Consider the following 19,913-nt stretch of genomic DNA (forward strand, 5'->3'; position numbering starts at 1 on the left):
CAACACTGTGAGACCCTATCTCTACAAAAAATACCAAAATATTAGCTGGGTGTGGTGACGCACACCTATAATCCCAATGTATTAGTCTGTTTTAACATTGCTATAAAAAACTACCTGAGACTGGGCAATTTATGACAAAAAAGAGGTTTAACGGACTCATAGTACTGCAGGCTTAATAGAAAGTAGCACTGGGAGGTCTCAGGAAACTTCTGTTCATGGCAGAAGACTAAGGAGAAGCAAGCACAGATTATCATGGCAGAGCAGGAGAGACAGAACAAGGGAGGGGGGAAGTGCCAGACACTTTCAAAAAACCAGATCTCATGAGAACTTACTATTACAAGAACAGCAAGGGGGAAGGAAGTTCACCCCATGATTCAATCACCACCCACCAGACTCCTGGGGATTAGAGTTCAATGTGAGATTTGGGTAGGGACACACAGCCAAACCATATCACCCAGCTAATCAGGAGACTGAGGCAGGACTGCTTGAACCCGGGAGGTGGAGGTTGCAGTGAGCCATGATCACACCACTGCACTACAACCTGAGCAACAGAGCAGGAATCCTCTTAAAAAAAAAAAAACAAAAAAAACCTCAATCATATTTTTACGTACTATCTGACATAAGGTATTTGTCCCTTCCAAATCTCATCTTAAAATCTGATCCCCAATGTAGGGCCTAGTCAGAGATGTCTGGGTCATAGGGGAAGATCCATCAGGAAAACTTAATGCTGCCATTGCATAATGGGTGAGTTCTCACTCTGTTAGTTCCCTCCAGAGCTGACTGTTAAAAAGAGCCTGATCACTACCTCCCCTTTTTCTTGCTTCTCCTCTGACCATGTGATCTGCAGACAGCCTCCCCTTCACTGAGTGGAAGCAACCTGAAGCCCTCACCAGGAGCAGCCTACAGAAGTGTGAGCCAAATAAACCTCTTTTATTTATAAAGTATTCAGTCTCGGGTATTCCTTTTTAGCAACACAAATGGACACTATCAAAGAACAACTGAAAATTTAAACATTAAAATGTCATTTACATAATATCAAGAAGTATAATGTCCCCCTCATCCTTAGATTTATGGACAAATCAGACATAGGGTGATATGGTTTGGCTGTGTCCCTGCTCAAATCTCATCTGGAACTGTAGTTACCATAATCCCTAGATGTTGTGGGAAGCACCCAGTGGGAGGTAATTGAATCATGGGGGTGGCTACTTCCATGCTGTTTTCTGAGGTTTTATATAGGGGCTTTTCCCTCTTTGCTTGGCACTTCTCCTTCCTGCTGCTCTGTGAAGAAGGACATTTGCTTCTGCTTCTGCCATGATTTAAAGTTTCCTGAAGCCTCCCCAGCCATGCTGAACTGAGTCAATTAAACCTCTTTCCTTTATAAATTACCCAGTTTCAGGTATGTCTTTATTAGCAGCATGAGAATGGACTACAAAAGATCAAAACATTTGCCGAGTGAAATAACACCTAAATAAACGAAGAGGCTTACTTTGTTCAAGGGTCGTAACTCAATATTGTTAACATGTAAATTATTCTCATGTGGATCTATAGATGAAATGTAACTCCAATCACAATCCCAACTTTTTAAAGTGACAAGCCGATTTTAATATTCATATGAAAACCCAAGGGACTAAATGAGCCAAAACATTTTTGAAAACAAAAGATTGAAGGCCAAACACGACGTATTTTTTTTTTTTTTCCTTTGAGACGAGTCTTGCTATGTGGCGGACTGGAGTGCAGTGGCGCGATCACGGCTCACTGCAACCTCTGTCTTCCGGGTTCAAGCGATTCTCCTCCCTCAGCCTCCTGAGTAGCTGGGGCTTCAGGCGCACTCCACGACGTCTGGCTAATCTTTTATACTTTACTAGAGACAGGGTTTCACCACATTGGCCAGGATGGTCTTCATCTCCTGACCTCGTGATCCACCCGCGTTGGCCGTCCAAAGTGCTGGGATTACAGGCGTGAGCCACCGCACCCAGCCACACAATGTGATTTTAAGATTCTTAATTAATCTACAGGAGTCAAGACAGTGTGGAATTTTTGGAGAGAGAAATATAATAAATTGTCAGAACAGAACAGAAAGTCTTAGACCTACACCTGACGCTTTAGGGACAACTGATTTTTGACACAGGTGCAAAAGCTATTCAGTAATAAAAAGCTCTCTGAACAAATGACACTATTCATATGCAAAAAAACAACTTAAGATCCATACTAGGCACCACATACAAAAATTAGCTCTAATTGGATCACATATCTCAATATAAAACCTAAAATTCTAAAACTTGTGTCAGAAAACACAGAAGAGATCCTCTGTGTCCTTGGGTTGGGCAAATTCTTTGGACAGACCAAAAACAAAACCCTATGATCCGATCCGTGCCGCCGAACAGCCCTGCTTTCCCCACTTAGCCTGCGGTCACGCTAGGATCCCGCCTCTCTTCCCGCCCCGGACCCTCCAGGCCCCGCCCCAACCCGCCCTCTCCGTCCCGCCCGGCTGCCTAGTCTTCAGCCGGAAGAGCCGCCGGGGCAGGGAAGCGAGGCGGTGAGCGGCCAGGCCTCGGTGGAGCGCGCAGGCTGGGGCAGAGCCGCAGGCGTTAGGCCGCCCGACAGAGCCCGCGCGTCCCCGCTGTCGGTGGCGCCTCCAGCGGCTACGCGCACGCGCGTGCCCCGCCCCGCCAGCCTTCTCCGGCTGGAGACTAACCCGCCACCCGGCCAGAGCATTCTGCGCCCCTCGGCCTCGGGAGCAGCGCGTCCCAGCGACTTCTGACACAGCTAGTAAGTGATAGTCGCCTCTTTCTTTCGCGGTTATGTTTTTCTCCAGTTCGTCCCAAGTCTCACTCACGTCTCCTTTCTTCAAAAACTATTCAACTCCGGGATCGGACAGGCACGGGAGCTGCCCGGGAGAAGAGCCCGGGAAGTGTCAGAGACTGCCGAGGTGTCGTAGGGCAGGGGCTGCGTGCAGAGACCCTGTGAATTAGAAAGTTTGGAAAGCATGCCTTAGAAAACCATCGACTCCACGTTTGCCAGGCGTCCCTGGGGCTGCCGAGCGGCCGGGAGGAGGCGCGAAATGGCGCGCCCCCGCGGTGAGAGGGGGCGGAGGGAGTAGGGCGGGGCCGAGGCCGCGCGTCCCGCCAGCCCGCGCGAGAGGGCGGGGTTCCCCGCAGGTGCAGGCGGGCGGGGCGGAGCTGCCGTGATTCCCTGGGACAGCTGGGGGATGCGAGTGCAGTTAGGCACTCTCCTCTCTTCTTTTCGACGCTTCGCTGTGGTCAGGAGGACACAGTAAAGCAAATGATCTTATTTTGATCCCAAATATTCAATAAGAAAAGGAAAGAGAACTTGAAAGTTGTGAAATGACGCTCCTCAAAACAAAAAGTGCCTCTAGTGTGTATCTGGGTGGGTAGCAGGTACGTTTATTGAGTTAGCACATTGCTTATAACACAGCTGATTGGTCAGTTTTGCGCAGATGTTGAAAGGGAATGCTATTTTCAAGAAAGATGGTTCATATAACCTTAGAAATGCTGGTGTAACTGGGCGAAATTTAATCTGACCTTAATTTGAACGTTGAATTCTGCTGCTGCCCTTTTCCTGCCTTGTATGGAGCTGTTTTTCAAATTGATAAATTTGTGGCTCTAAACTTAATATGTTTTCATAGAATCATAGTGATTGTCTTGTAGCCAGTCTTGGGAGTCCGGATTTCTTTTTGGCAGAGTCCACATTGTGGAAATATTGCCTGGTTAGTTATTTCCCAAGTGCTTTTTTCTGCTTTACACTCAGCTGAATTTATATTGCTTAACCAAAAACAAATTACCATGGCAGCCATAATTTATTTTCACTCATTGTCTTGGATATACATTTACTCATTCGTACTCTCACCCTGGCCTCCTATAGTTGTCAGCATTCTTGACTTAACTGTGGTATACACTTCCTACTCCTTTCACACCTTGTGTGGTTCTCAGAGAAAGTAAAATATAGCAAATAGTGTGTACAACACATACTTAGGATGGTAAACTGCAAACTTTATAGCAATATCCTTTAATATTTATATCTGTAGAGCCCAGTACAGTAAATGTTGGGCAAATGAAATAAGTCAAATTTAAGTACACCTCTTCTCCAGTGCTCAGTTTCTTTCCAAACCAAATAAGTGTTTCTTATTTGGACAGCTTGTTTGTAACTGTCCAGTGCCACTTCTGGGATCGTCACCTCATTTAAATTTAACCTCCCTCTCCTTGTGCATTTCTGCATATTCATATTGCATTTTTGACCACTGATAGAGCACTGTTTCATTTTATTTGTCCCTTGGATCTCAGAGGACACAGAGAGCCTTTTACTATACTTTTTATTTGCCAGCATAGTGCCTTGTACATGGTAGGTATTAGGAAATGGACATTGAATTGGGTTTATACATATGTAATTTGTTATCCAACTCTATACCTGAAGATAGAATGGGGTAGGTGCTTTTTATTTGCAGATACATACTCTTTAATAGAATGCCAAGGGAATGAGATAAAGTAATGGTATATGCTGTATTTATTTTCAATAATTTTTTATTATTTGAAGACTCAGTGTTTTTTTCCTTTCCAGTGTTTATGTTTTCTTTACATTGTTGACAGCTGTTTCTGCAGAACCCAGTAGATTTCCTAGGTAAGAAACAGAAAGTAGGAAACAAATCCACTTCCAAATATGAATTTCTAAAAAGAGTCTATTAATTATTTGTGTCAAAACTGGCTGTCAATCTGATTAATGCAGATTGACATTAATCAGAATTAAGTAGAATACACATGAGTGTGTTATATAACAACAGTGTGAGAGAAAGAGAAAACAAAAGAATGATTCACTGTTTATATAAATGAAACCTAGAACCAGGACCCTTACAAAGAACTCCACTGTTAATGACTTAAGCCAAAAGATATGTTTAAGATTTTATGCTTGAGAGCAAATGTGTGTGTATGGAATGTGGTCTCTTACATATATTATATAAAATAAATACCATTATATGTCATTTATGATGGGGATACATTCTGAGAAATTTGTCATTAGGTGATTTTGTTCTTGAGTGAACATCATAGAGTGTTTTTACACAAACCTAGATAATACAGCCTACTACACACCTAGGCTACATGGTATAGCCTATTGCTCCTAGGCTACAACCTGTACATCATGTTTTTGTACTGAATACTGTAGGCAGTTGCAACATAATTGTATTTATGTATCTAAACATAGAAAAGGTACAATAAGGATACAGTATTATAAACTTATGAGACCACTTTAAATGTGCAGCCCAGAAATGTTATTAGGTGCATGTCTGTATATTAATATAGGGTTAATATGAAGGAAATTTTGGGAAAATATATGTGAAATGCTTTGAACCATTTTGGATTTTGATAATCAGTATCAACATAGTTCTTTGACTTACATTTGACTTCACTCATTTTTAAAGTACATGTACTGTGACTGTAACAGATAGTTCAGATTTCATTAAGATTTGAATTCAGATATTATTTTGCGATTATATTATGACCCAAAGCCAGTGTGATTTATAACCAATCGTTTTTGTTAAATTGTGTGTACATCTTGAATATCAAATATATAATATCCTTTTTTTTTTCTTTAGTTACCTAGATTCAAGATGAATAGCGATCAAGTTACACTGGTTGGTCAAGTGTTTGAGTCATATGTTTCGGAATATCATAAGAATGACATTCTTCTAATCTTGAAGGAAAGGGATGAAGATGCTCATTACCCAGTTGTGGTTAATGCCATGACCCTTTTTGAGACGAACATGGAAATTGGGGAATATTTCAACATGTTCCCCAATGAAGTGCTTACAGTTTTTGATAGTGCACTGCGAAGGTCAGCCTTGACAATTCTCCAGTCCCTTTCTCAGCCTGAGGGTGTTTCCATGAAGCAGAATCTTCATGCCAGGATATCAGGTAAATCACTTAAGGGTTTTACTTCCATGTTATCTTCTAGAAAGCTTTTGAGAAAATATACTAGATTCAGAACACTAAGAAGTAATTGATATTTATACTTAAAATATTTATCTGTTATATAGTTGATGGTCACTTCTTTTAGAGCAGAATAATAATTGTGCTCTGTGGGCATGAAGTATGAGTCATGCCCACTGAAGGGAGGGAGAATGTATGGAGACAACAGTATATTTGTATGTTTACATATTTCCACATCTGTGTATAAAATTGTAATTCGAAGTAGCTTTATGAGCTTTTGTGGTTACTAACAATAAAAGAACTGGTACTACAAAGAATTAGAAAAGTGGTAGATCCTGTCCAGGGATCTTCAAAACTATTTTAGGAAATTAGTTATTTTTATATATCAGTATTAGCATTACGCTGTCTACCTACCAATTACTTAATACATTTTTGTTGAATGCATGAGAGATTAAGCTTCTTAATTGTTAAGAACCTGCCATGGAGCGGTCAGCAACTGTTGATGGCAAAGCTGTATCCTTGAATTCCTACCTCTAGGAATTCTTGCCCCTCACTTTCTATTTTAAAAGTGATTTTCTTAAAGCAGGTGGATAGAGTTGAATTAAGAATTATAGAAAAAAGTGACACTATAGTGTAACAGTTTTTATTTAGTTCATTGCATGGAAATAATTTCTTGGAAGGCATGGTGTGGTGAAAGAAAAATTGGATTTAAAGCCTATATGCCTAACCTGGGAGACTTAGTAAGTTATTTTATCTAACTGAGCTTCAGTTTCTTTACATGCAAACCACCTGTAGAGTGCCTGTTAATTCTCCAATTAAAAAAAATTAAATATGCCATTATTGTTTAAATTAATAAAGGCTGGTACAGCTTCATTCTATTTATGTGAAAGAAGGATTTGGTAAAATTAAAAGCAGGTCCAGAATATTGAGGGCAGCCTGTGTAAGTTGGAGAACATACATACCCTTTTATTTAAATATTTGGTAAATATTTATAGTACATTTGAGTAGAGTGAGGATTTATAATCAAAAAGAATGCTTCCCCAGTTCCAAAAAGGTTTGGAATCGCTATAGAATAACTTCTTGTAGGCAAGTTAAGATTCCTGAGAAGACCAAATACTTTATTTAAATGAAAAACGTTATCTGCAGTTACACTTGCTAGAATAAATTATGAAGATTATTAATTGTTATGCATCAGGGTAGTAGATAATCTTGGTGGGATCAACAAAAAAGGTCGCCCCGCAACCTTTTTTTAAAATTAGAGATGCAGCGTCATTATGTGGCCCAGGCTGGTATCAAACTCCTAAGCTCAAGTGATCCTCCTGCCTTGGCCTCTCAAAGTGTTAAGATTATAGGTGTGAGCCACCATGCCTGGCCAATGTTTCCTTTTAATAAGTTTGCTAAAGGACTAGTAAGGGAGGCTTTAGTTAATATTGTTGAAATGGCATTCAGTAAATAGTTTTAGGCTGTCATTATTTTCAGATTCCTTTCCATGCTCAGTTTAAGTAATACAATCCTGTCTGCCTAAGTGACCCTATCAGTTTCAGGTGAATTTTAGTTTATTTTTTCAATTCTCTGAAAAAGTAAGTTACACATTATGTTTACTACTAAACATACATCAGTAGGCATTTGCTAGGATGTTGGGAAACCAAAAGGAATATAGTTGTTCCCTTTTTTTTTCCTCATTTATTTATTTTTTTCTTCACATCTCCTTGAATTATAGTTGTTCCCTTTTTAAAAAAAACTCAGGGCTGTATGGCAGACGGTTATATAGTCAAATATTTACCAGCTGGTATATGCATGCCTACAGATACATGCATGTGTACATATTAAGCACTATTGTAGGGGGGCTTAATGGCAACTTTTATGTGTGATGCATGCCTCACTCAAAATATGTGTAAGATACATTAGCTCACAGAGTAAGAGTGCATTCTTGGTGGGATTACCGAAGGTGTCAAGAAGAGAAGGTAAGGCCAGGGAGGGATGGAGTTGTTAAAAGCAGAATGAGTATGTGTGAAAGATCAGGGTTTAAGAATAGTCTGGTTTTGGTAGATTGCATCTCCATCTTGTACTCAAGCAAGGCATTTAATTATTAAAACCCAGGATGCCTCTGTGGTTCATTTTTCTTAGGAATATAATACAGTTTCTGGCTTGTTTTTCTATGATATGCGTTGAATTTTATACTTACACCTACATTTCTTTCTTTGTCTTCTGGGATTTTTATTAGCCTAAAGTTTACTTGGTATTCCCAGTGTTTTAGATGAAAAGTGTTCAGCATGCACAGTTAGGACCAAAGTAAATAAGAAAGAAAAAAACAGCATTCGTGTGTTATTTAAAGCATTGGTTCTCAAACATTAGTGGGCATCAGAATCTGGAAAGCTTGTTAAAACACTGATTTTTGGGTCCACCACCAGAGTTTCTAAATGAGAAGATTTAGAGGAGTTTGAGGCAAGCCTGGGCAAAATGACAAGACCTCCCCCACCTGCTTTTGTTTGTTTGTTTTACAAAAAAAATTAGCTGGGTTCGGTGACACATGCCCATAGTTCCACCTACTTGAGAAGCTGAGATGGGAGAATTCCTTGCGTCCAGGAGTTCTAGGCAGCAGGGAGCTGTGTTTGCACCACTGCATTCCAGCCTGGGTGACAGAGTGAGACTGTGTCTCTAAAAAAAACCCCAAAAAACAACATTTTGTTCTGGACTGGGGATTTGAGTCTAGATGTGTGGTAGAGGTGAGGCGAGAAATAGTGGGAACCCCCTCCCTTTTTTTCACTGTTTTTTTTCCTTAACCAAAAGTGTTTATTAAAGCCCAAGGCTGGACAGAAGGGCATGAAAAGAATCTCAGAAAGTGACTCTATCCTCCAAATATAAAATAGATAAGGAACAATGTAAAGCAATATGCAGTTAAGGCCAAAAATGGGCGGTATGGGCAATAAGTGACTATGAATGTCAGTCACTATTATGTTGTTATGGCATTTAGGGGAGATCTTGAAGGATGTAGTCTGAGACCAAAGGCATGAGGAGGAGTTAAGAGAGGCATTACCATTAAGTTCAAGAGGAAGTCGACGGAGATTTAGTGACTGGTCCCAAAATGTAACTCCTTTTTATTGTTAGAGGAAATGATGTAGAAGTCAATATATGAGACTAAGGATTTAAGTAAGTGGTTCTATTGATGCAAAAATTTGCAACAAAATATTAGCAAAGTAAATTCAACAACATATTGCAAAGATCATTCATCATGACAAGTGAGATTTATCCCAAGGATGGTTCATCGTAAGCAAATAAATTAATGTGATACATTATATCAACAGAGTGGAGACCAAAAAAAAAAAAAAAAATTATCATTTCAACTGATGCTGAAAAGGCATTTGATAAAATTCAATATCCCTTTCAAAAAACTTGGTATAGAAAGAACATACCTCAACATAGTAAAAGCCATATACAACAGACCTATAGTGAGTATCATATTGAATGAGGAAAGCTGAAAGCCTTTCCTCTAAGATCTAGAATACAACAGGGATGCCTGCTGTCACCATTATATTCAACATAGTAATGAAAGTCCTAATAGAGCATTTAGACAAGAGAAAGAAATAGTGTCCAGATGGGAAAGAAAGCCAAATTATCCTTGTTTGCAGATGATATGATTAGCACTGATAAAAAAAATTCAATAAAGTTTCAGGGTACAAAATCAATTACAAAAATTTGTAGCATTTCTATATGCCAACAGTGAGCCATCTGGAAAAGAAATCAAGAAAATAATCCCACTTACAGTAGTTAACAAAGAAAATTAAACACCAGGAATTAAGTGAAGAAGTGAAAGATCTCTACAATGAAAACTATAAAACATTGGTGAAAGGAATGGAAGAGGACACACACAAAAAGGAAAGATATTCCATGTTCATGGACTGAAAAAACCAATATTGTTAATATGTCCATACTACCCAAAGCAATCTATAAACTCAATGCAATCCCTATCAAAATACCATAACATTCTTCACAGAAATAGAAAAATAAATCTTAAAATTTATACGGAATCACAAAAAATCCAGAAAAGTAGCCAAAGCTATCCTGAGCAGAAGAACAAAACTTGAAGAATCATGCTACCTAACCTCAAATTATGCTACAGAGCTGTAGTAACCAAAATAGCATGGCATAAAAACAGACACATAGACCAGTGGAACAGAATGGTGAACTCAGAAACAAATCCATACATCTGCAGTGAACTCATTTTTGATAAAGGTGCCAAGAATACACACTGGAGAAAGGACAGTCTCTTCAATAAATGGTACTGGGAAAACTGGATATACATAATCAGCAGAGCAAAACTAGACCCCTATCTTTCATCATATATGAAAAGAAAGTCAGATGGAGTAAAGAGTTTAATTGAAGAACTCAAACTATGAAACTACTCCAAAAAAACATTGGAGAAAATCTCTAGGACTTTGGCCTGAGCCCGTATTTCTTGAGTAATACCATACAAGCACAGGCAACCAAAGCAAAAATGGACAAATGGATAACATCAAGTTAAAAGGCTTCTTGCACAACAAAGGAAACAATGAACAAAGTGAAGAGACAACACAGAATGGGAGAAAATATTTGCAAACTATCCATCTGACTTGGCTTAACAACTAGAATATATATGGAGCTCAAACAACTCTATAGGAAAAAAATCTAATAATTTGATTAAAAGATGGACAAAACATTTGAATAGACATTTCTCAAAAGGAGACATATAAATGACAAACAGGTATATGACAAGATGCTGAACATCATTGATCATGAGAGAAATGCAGATCAAAATAACAATTAGATATCATCTCACCCCAGTTGAAATGGCTTTTATCCAGAAGACAGGCAATAACAAATGCTAGTGAGGATGTGAAGAAAGGGAACCCTTGTACTCTGTTGGTGGGAACGTGAGTGAGTACAACCACTATGGAGAACGACTTGGAGGCTCCTCAAAAAACTAAAAATAGACCTACCATATGATCCAGCAATCCCACTGCTAGGTATGTACCCCCCAAAAAGGGAATCAGTTTATCAAGGAGGTATCTGCACTTCCATGTTTACTGCAGCACTATTTTCAGTGCCAAAATTTGCAAGCAACCTAAGTGTCTGTCAGCAGATAAATGGGTAAAGAAAATGTGGCACATATACACAATGGAATATTCTTCAGCCATGAAAAAGAATGAGATGCTGTCATATGCAACAATATGGATTAAGCTGGAGATCATTAAGTGGAATAAGCCAAGCACAGAAAGATAAATTTTGCATATTCTCACTAATTTGTAGGACCTAAAAATTAAAACAATTGAACTTATGGACATAGGGAGTAGATTGATGGTTACCAGAGGGTTGGAAGTGGTGGGGGGAGTGGGCATGATTAATGGATTAAAAAAAATAGAATTCATAAGCTATAGTATTTGCTTGCACAACAAGGTGACTATAATTTTAAAAAACCTTAATTGTACATTTAAAAATAACTAAAAGTATAATTGGGTTGTTTGTAACACAAAGGGTAAATACTTGAGGTGATGGAAACCCCATTTACCCTGACATTATATGCCTGTGTTAAAATATCCCATACACCCCCAAATATATACAACTACTGCACGTCCACAAAAATTAAAAATTAAAAAATAAATGAGTGGTCCTTCTGGGTTATAGCTTGAGAAAGTTATGGTCCCTCTCTAAAACTGTAGTTATATGTATGGACATAAGTTTTTGCCTGAATTTTAAGCAGCCTGGACTTTACAAAAGCGCAGCCATGACCTCTAATCAAGAACCTTGATTTAGATGAGACATTAACCTGTATCCAGAGGTTAGAGAGGTTGGGTGAGGGACCAGTGTAAGAAGTTAGGTAGGCCAGTTTGTGTGAATTCAGCCAGCCCGTCAGGTCAAAATGCTGGGGGAGCATAGCGACTCTGACAGTGTGGTGGATAGTGTCAGGGAGGGCCATGAATCCCTTCTGGAACTTATGTCTAATTTTCTCTCTCTTCCAGATACTTCTTTCTGAACAAAAAGAAAAAGACTTGTCTTTCACCTCTCTCTTCCCCTTTATCCTTCATCCATTCTCTTTTTCATAAGCAAATGTTTTGGCAAAATATGTTCCTTGTTCAGTGTTACTGCTCCCATTCATACTTTTCACCAGAGTGAAACTTGCCTCTCCAGCATTTGTAGTAACTTCCACATGGCCAAACTGAGGGATATTCAGTATTTTCCTTTTATTATTCTCTGCTGGGATTGATAGCACTGATTTCTGGCTTTATGAAACTCCAGCCATCGCTCCATTGACAGTACTCTCTTACCCTTTCCTCCCTGTATGGCTGTGGCTTTTCTATTTCTCTGTAGGGGCCTCTTCCTTTGCCTATTAGGTATTGAGTCTTCAGGTTCATACTTGGCCATTGGATCCTGCATTCTGCTCCTAATGGGGTGGTCTCCATCCTGCACCTACGCTTCAGCTGCCACCTTCACAGCAACAGGTGCCAGCTCTATTGGTTTTTTTTTTTTTTTTTGAGACGGAGTTTCACTCTTGTTACCCAGGCTGGAGTGCAATGGCGCGATCTCGGCTCACCACAACCTCCGCCTCCCGGGTTCAGGCAATTCTCCTGCCTCAGCCTCCTGAGTAGCTGTGATTGCAGGCATGCGCCACCATGCCCAGCTGATTTTTTGTAGTTTTAGTAGAGACGGGGTTTCACCATGTTGACCAGGATGGTCTCGATCTCTTGACCTCGTGATCCACCCGCCTCGGCCTCCCAAAGTGCTGGGATTACAGGCGTGAGCCACCGCACCCGGCCTGTTTTTTTGTTTTTTAGCCAGAATCTTAAGGTCTGCATTGAAATACCATATTGTTGATCAGAAGTCTTCTAGGAAACGAAGTGTATTAAAACTTGTAGTTATGATTTCCCTCCACTCTTTTTGCCCCCGCAGCTGAAAATGGTATTTCCTAGATATTTATTGATTGCCTACCATGTGCAGTATAGAATTCCCTGGCTTAGCTAATGATACTAGGGAACTAGTAGTCATTCTAAAGTCCACCCTCTTTCTTATACCTTATATCTAACTGGTCTCCATGCTGATATATTTTCCTTCTTACCTCTCACATCTGTTCCTTCCTTTCCTTGCCTTTCATCTTTCAAGTATTTTTGAATGTTTACTAGTTATAAAGCATGCTGCTTGTTCTGATGTGATAGCAGTGAATAAAATCTACCTTTTTCTTCCCACCCATGGAGTTTATGTTCTAGTGTGGAAGTATAATAAATTAAATCTTTTGTTTAAGTTGTAAAGAGTAGGAAAGAAAAGAACTGTGTATTAAGGCACATAAAAGAAGGTATTTAAGCTGAAGTGGGTTAAGTAAAGATTTCATTAAGGAGGAAAAATTATATATAAGAATTAATGTTTTGTTTTGTTTTGTTTTTTGAGACAGGGTCTCAGTCTGTTGTCCAGGCTGGAGTCCAGTGGCACGATCTTGAACCTCCACCTCCTGGGTTCAAGGGATCCTCCTCCCTCAGTGTCCCAAGTAGCTGGGATTACAGGCATCCACCAACATGCCCGTCTAATTTGTGTACTTTTGGTAGAGACAGGGTTTTGCCATGTTGCTCAGGCTGGTCTCAAACTCCTAGGCTCAAGTGATCTGCCCACCTTGGCCTCTCAAAGAACCGGGATTGCAGACATGAGCCACGGCACCCAGCCAGAATTAATGTTTACATAGTGCTTGCTATATGCCAAGTAATATTCTCAGAAACTTTACACGTATGAATTTTTTTTTTTTTTTAAACATGGTCTCTGTTGCCCAAGCTGGAATGCAGTTGCACAACAATCTTAGCTCACTGCAGTCTCCAACTCCTGGGCTCAAGTGATCCCCTCACTTCAGCCTCCTGGGTAGCTGGGACTACAGGCATGTGCCACCACAGCTGGCTATTTAAAAATTTTTTTTCTGTAGAGGTGGGTCTCTGTGTTGCTCAGGCCAGTCTTGAATGCCTAGCCTCAAGTGATCCTTCTTGCTTCAGCCTCCTAAAGTACTGGGATTACAGGTGTAAGCTACTGTGTCCAGCCTGTATGAATTCTTCTAGTCTTCTTATTACCCAATGTGATAGGTTCTGTTGTTATTTTATAGACGAGAAATCTGAGAGGTCACAACTTGCCCAAGGTCACACAACTAGTAAGTGACAGAGCTGTGACTCAAAACTAAGCATTCTGGCTCAAGTCTGTATTCTTTGTTTTTTTTTTTTTTTTTGAGGCAGAGTCTTGCTCGGTTGCCCAAGCTGGAGTGCACTGGTGCAGTCTCGGCTCATTGCAACCTCTGCCTCTCAGATTCAAGCGATTCTCCTTCCTTAGCCTCCCGAGTAGTTGGGATTACAGTCGTGTACCACCACACCCGACTAATGTTTTTTTTTTTTTTGTATTTTTAGTAGAGATGGCGGGGTTTCACCAACGTGGCCAGGCTGGTCTCAAACTCCTGACCTCAGGTGATCCGCCCACCTTGGCCTCCCCAAGTGCTGGGATTACGAGTGTGAGCCACTGTGCCTGGCCCAAGTCTGTGTTTTTAACCATTGCGTTGCTTCTTAGTGTGGGGATTTTTGAGGAACAAAATGAAGAGGAGAGCCCTGAGACAAAGGAAGCACTGTGTGTGAAAAAGTGCTCAGAAGTCTTGATAAAACAGGAAGCCAGTCACAAAAGGCCCTGTAGTCCAGTCCAGATTTGGTTCCTTATTCTTAGATCTATGGCAAGCCACAGAAGGGTAAAAACAAAAGAGATTTGGCCTTCATTATGTGTTTCTCGGGTTACTCTAGAAGCAATGGGACACATGGTGTTTAATTCTTCCATTCTAAGGTGCTGTTTACAGTAGGAAACACTGTCAAATTAACTATACCTTTCTAGGAATGAAACCACAATTAAATTACACATAGCTTTGTTTTTGAACCAAAATTTGTTTTTAAGCCAAAAATAACAATGTCTGTCTACACAGTTTATATTATGTAAGAATTCATTCATATATTACTTCATCACATTGAAAATCCAAAGACTTTTCTAAATTATGCTAGGCAGTCTGTAGTCTTATTGAGCATTCTTCAGTTATGCATAACATCAGAGTAATACCACATTTTCTGTAATGTGGTTCTCAAGTAGTTTTTCTTGTTTTAATATATTGACTATATAATTTAAACTGAACAATCAGTTTGCATCTGAAGCAGAACTGAGATGAGGGAACTAGAAATGTGAGGCAAAAATGATATTTCTTTGGGACCAAGGAAGAGAGAATGAATATTTCAAAAACCCAAGGAATTACTGTTAAAGTAAGTTTTATTAACATATTTTTTTTCTCCTTTTTACCTTCCTTATCTTCTTAGAAGTAATTGTTGTACATTCTGTTTGTATTTTGAGAATCAGATTGGGTTATTTATCATATTTTCTACTCAAGTATCCTTCTGTATATGTACAATAAAGTGCACTTAGTGATGGCACACATAAAAATAAAATTATTTTAATAACCATGTGACCCAGCAATTCTGCTCCTTAAGTGTATGCCCAAGATTATTGAAAACAGTTCAAACAAGTATTTGCATACAAATGTTTGTAGTAGCATTATTCATAATAGCCAAAAAGTGGAAACAACCTAAATGTCCATTAACTAATAAATGAAAAAACAAAATATGGTATATCTTAACAGTGGAATATTACATAGCCATAAAAAGGAATGAAGTACTGTGTATGTTACCATATGAATGAATCTTGAAAACATTCTAAGTGAATGAAGCCAGATTTAAAAGACCACATGTTGTATGATTTCATTCAGATATCACTGACTTATAATTTTTTGACTTTATGATTATGTGAAAGTGATTCAGTAGAAACCATGCTTTGAGTACTCATAAATTATTCTGTTTGTCATTTTTAGTGTAATATTCAATAAATAACATGATATATTCAACACTTAATTATAAAATAGGCTTTGTGTTAGATGATTTTGCCCAACTGTAGGCTAATATTAGTATTCTGAGTACATTCAAGGTAGGCTAGGTTGGTTAAGCTATGATGTTCAGTGGGTTAGGTGTACTACATGCACTTTCAACTTACAACATGTTCAATTTACGATGGATTTATTGAGATATAACCCCATTGTAAGTCATGAAGTATCTACATGTGAAATTTCCGGAAGAGGTAAATTCATGAAGACCAAAGGTAGATCAATGGTTGCCAGCAGCTAGGGTTATAGAAGAATGGGGAGTGACTGCTACTGGGTATAGGGTTTCTTTTTGAAATTGTGAACATATTCTGGAATTAGATAGGTGATGGTTGTACAATATTGTGAATATACTAATTACCACTGAATTATATACTTTGTAGGGTAAATTTTATGTTATGTGAATTATATCTTATTAAAAAAATTCATCTTTTTTTAAAAGTATTCATGTGGGGGCAAAATAAATGTAACTAAGAATCTACGAGCAGTGTTAAGTTGTATTACCATAATATATATTCCAGTTAAGCCCAGGTAAACAAGAGAGCTAGACCTCTGGGCTGTTTCTTGTTTTTTAACATTCTGGAATATGAACCAAAAGCATGACTCCCTTAATGGCAAAATGTGATACGACCTGAATTAACATAAATAATGAATACGTTCATTAGAAAATGGGCAAGTCAGTCTTGGAAGCGTAGAAAAAGTAGTCATGGGGCAAATGTTGGCAATGGCCACCTTGTTTGTCTATAGAGTCTACAGTGTATGGAGAGAGAGTTTCAGCCAACCAATGGAGAAAATTCAAGTCTATCTGTAGACTTGTAACCTGTAACGGTAGGTTAACATAGCCTGGCACCTTAAACATTCAGTTACTCTAATTTGCTTTTTACCCTCATACTTCCTAAACTACCTTCTGATTGGCTTTCAGAATAGATGTATCAACCAGGAGAAAATAAGCTGACCATAGAAACTTGAGGTATAATGAGTCCTATTATGGCATTTCTCATGGTCTAGACAATCTGATAGATCGGGCTTCAGTAGGCATACTTAACTGGTTTTTGAACCACTAAATACTGAGGACAAGACAGGAGACTTGAACCAGCATAAGAAATGTTTCCCCAATAAACCTGTTAGGAATTAGCCTTTGCTCATCACAGCCAGCATCTTTCCACCCCAATGGTGTGTTGTAGCCAAACATGAGAAAGAGGGAATTTCCACATAAGATATTCTCCCTCCCCTCCCCTCTCCTCTTCTCCTCTCTTTTTCTCTTTATCTCTTTCTCCTTCCTCCCTCCCTCCCTCCCTCCTTCCCTCCCTCTTTCTCTTTCTCTCTCTTTTTTTTTGACAGGGTCTCGCTCTGTTGCCCAAACTGGCGTTCAGTGACATGACCATGGTTACTGCAGCCTTGACCCCCTGGGTTCAAGAGATCCTGCCACCTCAGTCCCACCAAGTTGCTGGGACTATAGGCATGGTCGTCCTCCACGCCCAGCTTATTTTTTAATTTTTTGTAGGGATGGGGTCCCACTGTGTTGCCCAGGCTAGTCTTGAACTCCTGGGCCCCAACGATTCTCCTACCCCTGCCTCCCAACTGTGAGCCATGGTGCCGAGACTGAGTCAGGATTTTCTTTGGCATTTTGCACCTTTTCTGTTGCCTGTTTTTTGAAGAAAACAAGGCATTTAAAGGATAAGGTGATGCTGTGGGTAAACCACTAGATAAGTCAGGGCTCCAAAACACTATCATATTTATGTATTAATAAATGCTGAGTCTGACTAAAAAAAGTAACTTGCTAGTGTTGTGGAACTCTTTGGTCATCATGCTACCATCTCTTTATCAGTCTGCTTCGTGGTTTACTAAAGAGTCATCAGTTAATTTTATGTGTGGCAAGCAGCAATATATTCTTTGTTAAATGCCATTACAATTATATACTTTAGATCCTACTGAGAGCCCTCTTTTGAGAATAAGTCCTTTTGAAAATCTTGGTTATTATAGCATCTAGCTACGTGCTTTAAAACAGTCTACTCATTGTGTAGGGTCTGGATTAAAAAAACCTGTACTGGTAATTGTTATTTGAAATAATTCTTTTCTCAATAGAGTTGATGATCTGATTTTTTCTTAGTAAAATGCAATCATGTTTTCCCCTGAAGTTAAAATTCATCTTTCAGGAAATAGGAGAAGAATATATCCCTCAGAGTAAAATCTCAAGATTTAAAGTTGATGCTGTTTTTTTTGTTTGTTTCTCCATCAGGTTTACCTGTCTGTCCTGAGCTGGTGAGGGAACACATACCTAAAACCAAGGATGTGGGACACTTTTTATCTGTCACTGGGACAGTGATTCGAACAAGTCTGGTGAAGGTTCTGGAGTTTGAGCGGGATTACATGTGTAACAAATGCAAGTATGTGTTCATGGTCAAGGCTGACTTTGAGCAGTATTACACCTTTTGCCGGCCATCCTCATGTCCCAGCTTGGAGAGCTGTGATTCCTCTAAATTCACGTGCCTCTCAAATTTGTCTTCATCTCCAGCCAGGTGTAGAGATTACCAGGAAATCAAAATTCAGGAACAGGTAAATGATCACATAAATGAGATAAATAACAAATTTGAAGAAATGTTTTTCAGCTGTGGGCACATTGGTGGGATTAGGAAACACAGAATGGATACAAATGGACTTGTGTTATCACTTTGTAGAAGATCAAGCTTGAAACTCTTCCACATATATCTGAATATAGTCTTTAGAAACCATGCAGTCATCATCCTTTTTAGGTAGAGTATTGACAAGAAAGTTGTGAAATGACTTAATTATGTTAAAATTAAAGAAATGAATATTTAAGAAGTCTACCCTAGCTGTTCTTAACTGAATAACAGAAGAAAATTAATGTTCTTAACTAAAGCGTAGGAGATTAATTAATGCTTAAATGGTTAAACATTAGAGTGGCCAGGCATGGCAGCTTGTGCTTGTAATTGCAGCTACTCAGGAAGCTGAGGCAGGAAGATCATGTGAGCTCAGGATCACAGGTGGCAGTGATCTATGGATTGTGCCTCTGCACTCCAGCTTGGTTGACAGATGATAATTTGTCTCTAAAAAAATAAAAAAATAAAAATAAAAATCACAGTGGAGTGCACAGGATTTGGAGTTTGAATCCAATGTTATTCGCTGTGCTAAATGAAGTATTTGTAAACACTCTTAAACAAATAAGGGTGAACCTGATTTTCATTTGTTTGCAGCTTGAACACAAAGGTTTATTCTTAACCTAAGAGATAGGCAGTTCAAGACTAGTTCATTGTTGAGAACTCAGACTCTATTTTTCTATTCAACCATTCTTTTCTTTTTTCTTTTTTTTTTTGAGAAGGAGTTTCACTCTTCTTGCCCAGGCTGGAGTGCAATGGCATGATCTTGACTCACTACAACCTCTACCTCCTGGGTTCAGGTGATTCTCCTGCCTCAGCCTCCCGAGTAGCTGGGATTACAGGCGTGTGCCACCATACCTGGCTAATTTTGTATTTTTAGTAGAGACAGCATTTCACAACGTTGGTCAGGCTGGTCCCAAACTCCTAACCTCAGGTGATCCACCTGCCTCGGCCTCCCAAAGTGCTGGGATTACAGACATGAGCCACCGCACCTGGCCTCAATCATTCTTAATACATGGCTTCTCTTCTGATGGTTGGCTGTGGGGCCAGGATGCTGGCTACAACTCCATCACATCTCTTGTAGTCAGAGAACAATAGGCAGAAGTGCCTATCACTTAACCAATTCTCCACTTAAGCAGTCTCCTCACAAGTCTGCATTGTCTACTTATGATATCTCATTGGTCAGAACTCCATCATGTGACCATAGTGTTCAATGTTCAAGGGAGCCTGGGAAATACACTCTTTGTATTAGGCACATATCCATATGGAATAAAACTAGGGTTCTTTAATAAGGAGTAATCATAGGAACTGGGCAGTTTGTCCCAGGTCTTTTGATTAGCAGTCAGGAAAGAAATACCCCTATTTTCTAGATAAAGTTAACTTTCTTATTAAATGTAG

General features: G+C 39.3%; 1 protein-coding gene across 10 annotated transcripts in view; it reads left to right on the forward strand.

Annotated features, from left to right (window-relative positions):
• The first annotated feature begins 2,494 nt into the window (after positions 1–2,494).
• MCM9 (minichromosome maintenance 9 homologous recombination repair factor) overlaps positions 2,495–19,913 on the forward strand; it is a 157,134-nt gene continuing 139,715 nt past the window's right edge. For 2 of the 10 annotated variants that reach the window (XR_004267838.1, XM_032274938.1), the window contains exons 1-3: positions 2,498–2,769; positions 5,606–5,924; positions 18,137–18,453. Coding sequence is in view for 9 of the 10 variants with exons in the window: in XM_032274938.1 (XP_032130829.1) it covers positions 5,621–5,924; positions 18,137–18,453 (621 nt within the window). In the remaining variant the exon portion in view is untranslated. The other 8 variants (XM_032274934.1, XM_032274932.1, XM_032274937.1 and 5 more) reach the window with 8 other exon arrangements.

The sequence above is a fragment of the Sapajus apella genome, unplaced genomic scaffold (genome assembly GCF_009761245.1).
Source record: "Sapajus apella isolate SASKATOON/1434 unplaced genomic scaffold, GSC_monkey_1.0 scaffold6, whole genome shotgun sequence".
NCBI lineage: Eukaryota > Metazoa > Chordata > Mammalia > Primates > Cebidae > Sapajus > Sapajus apella.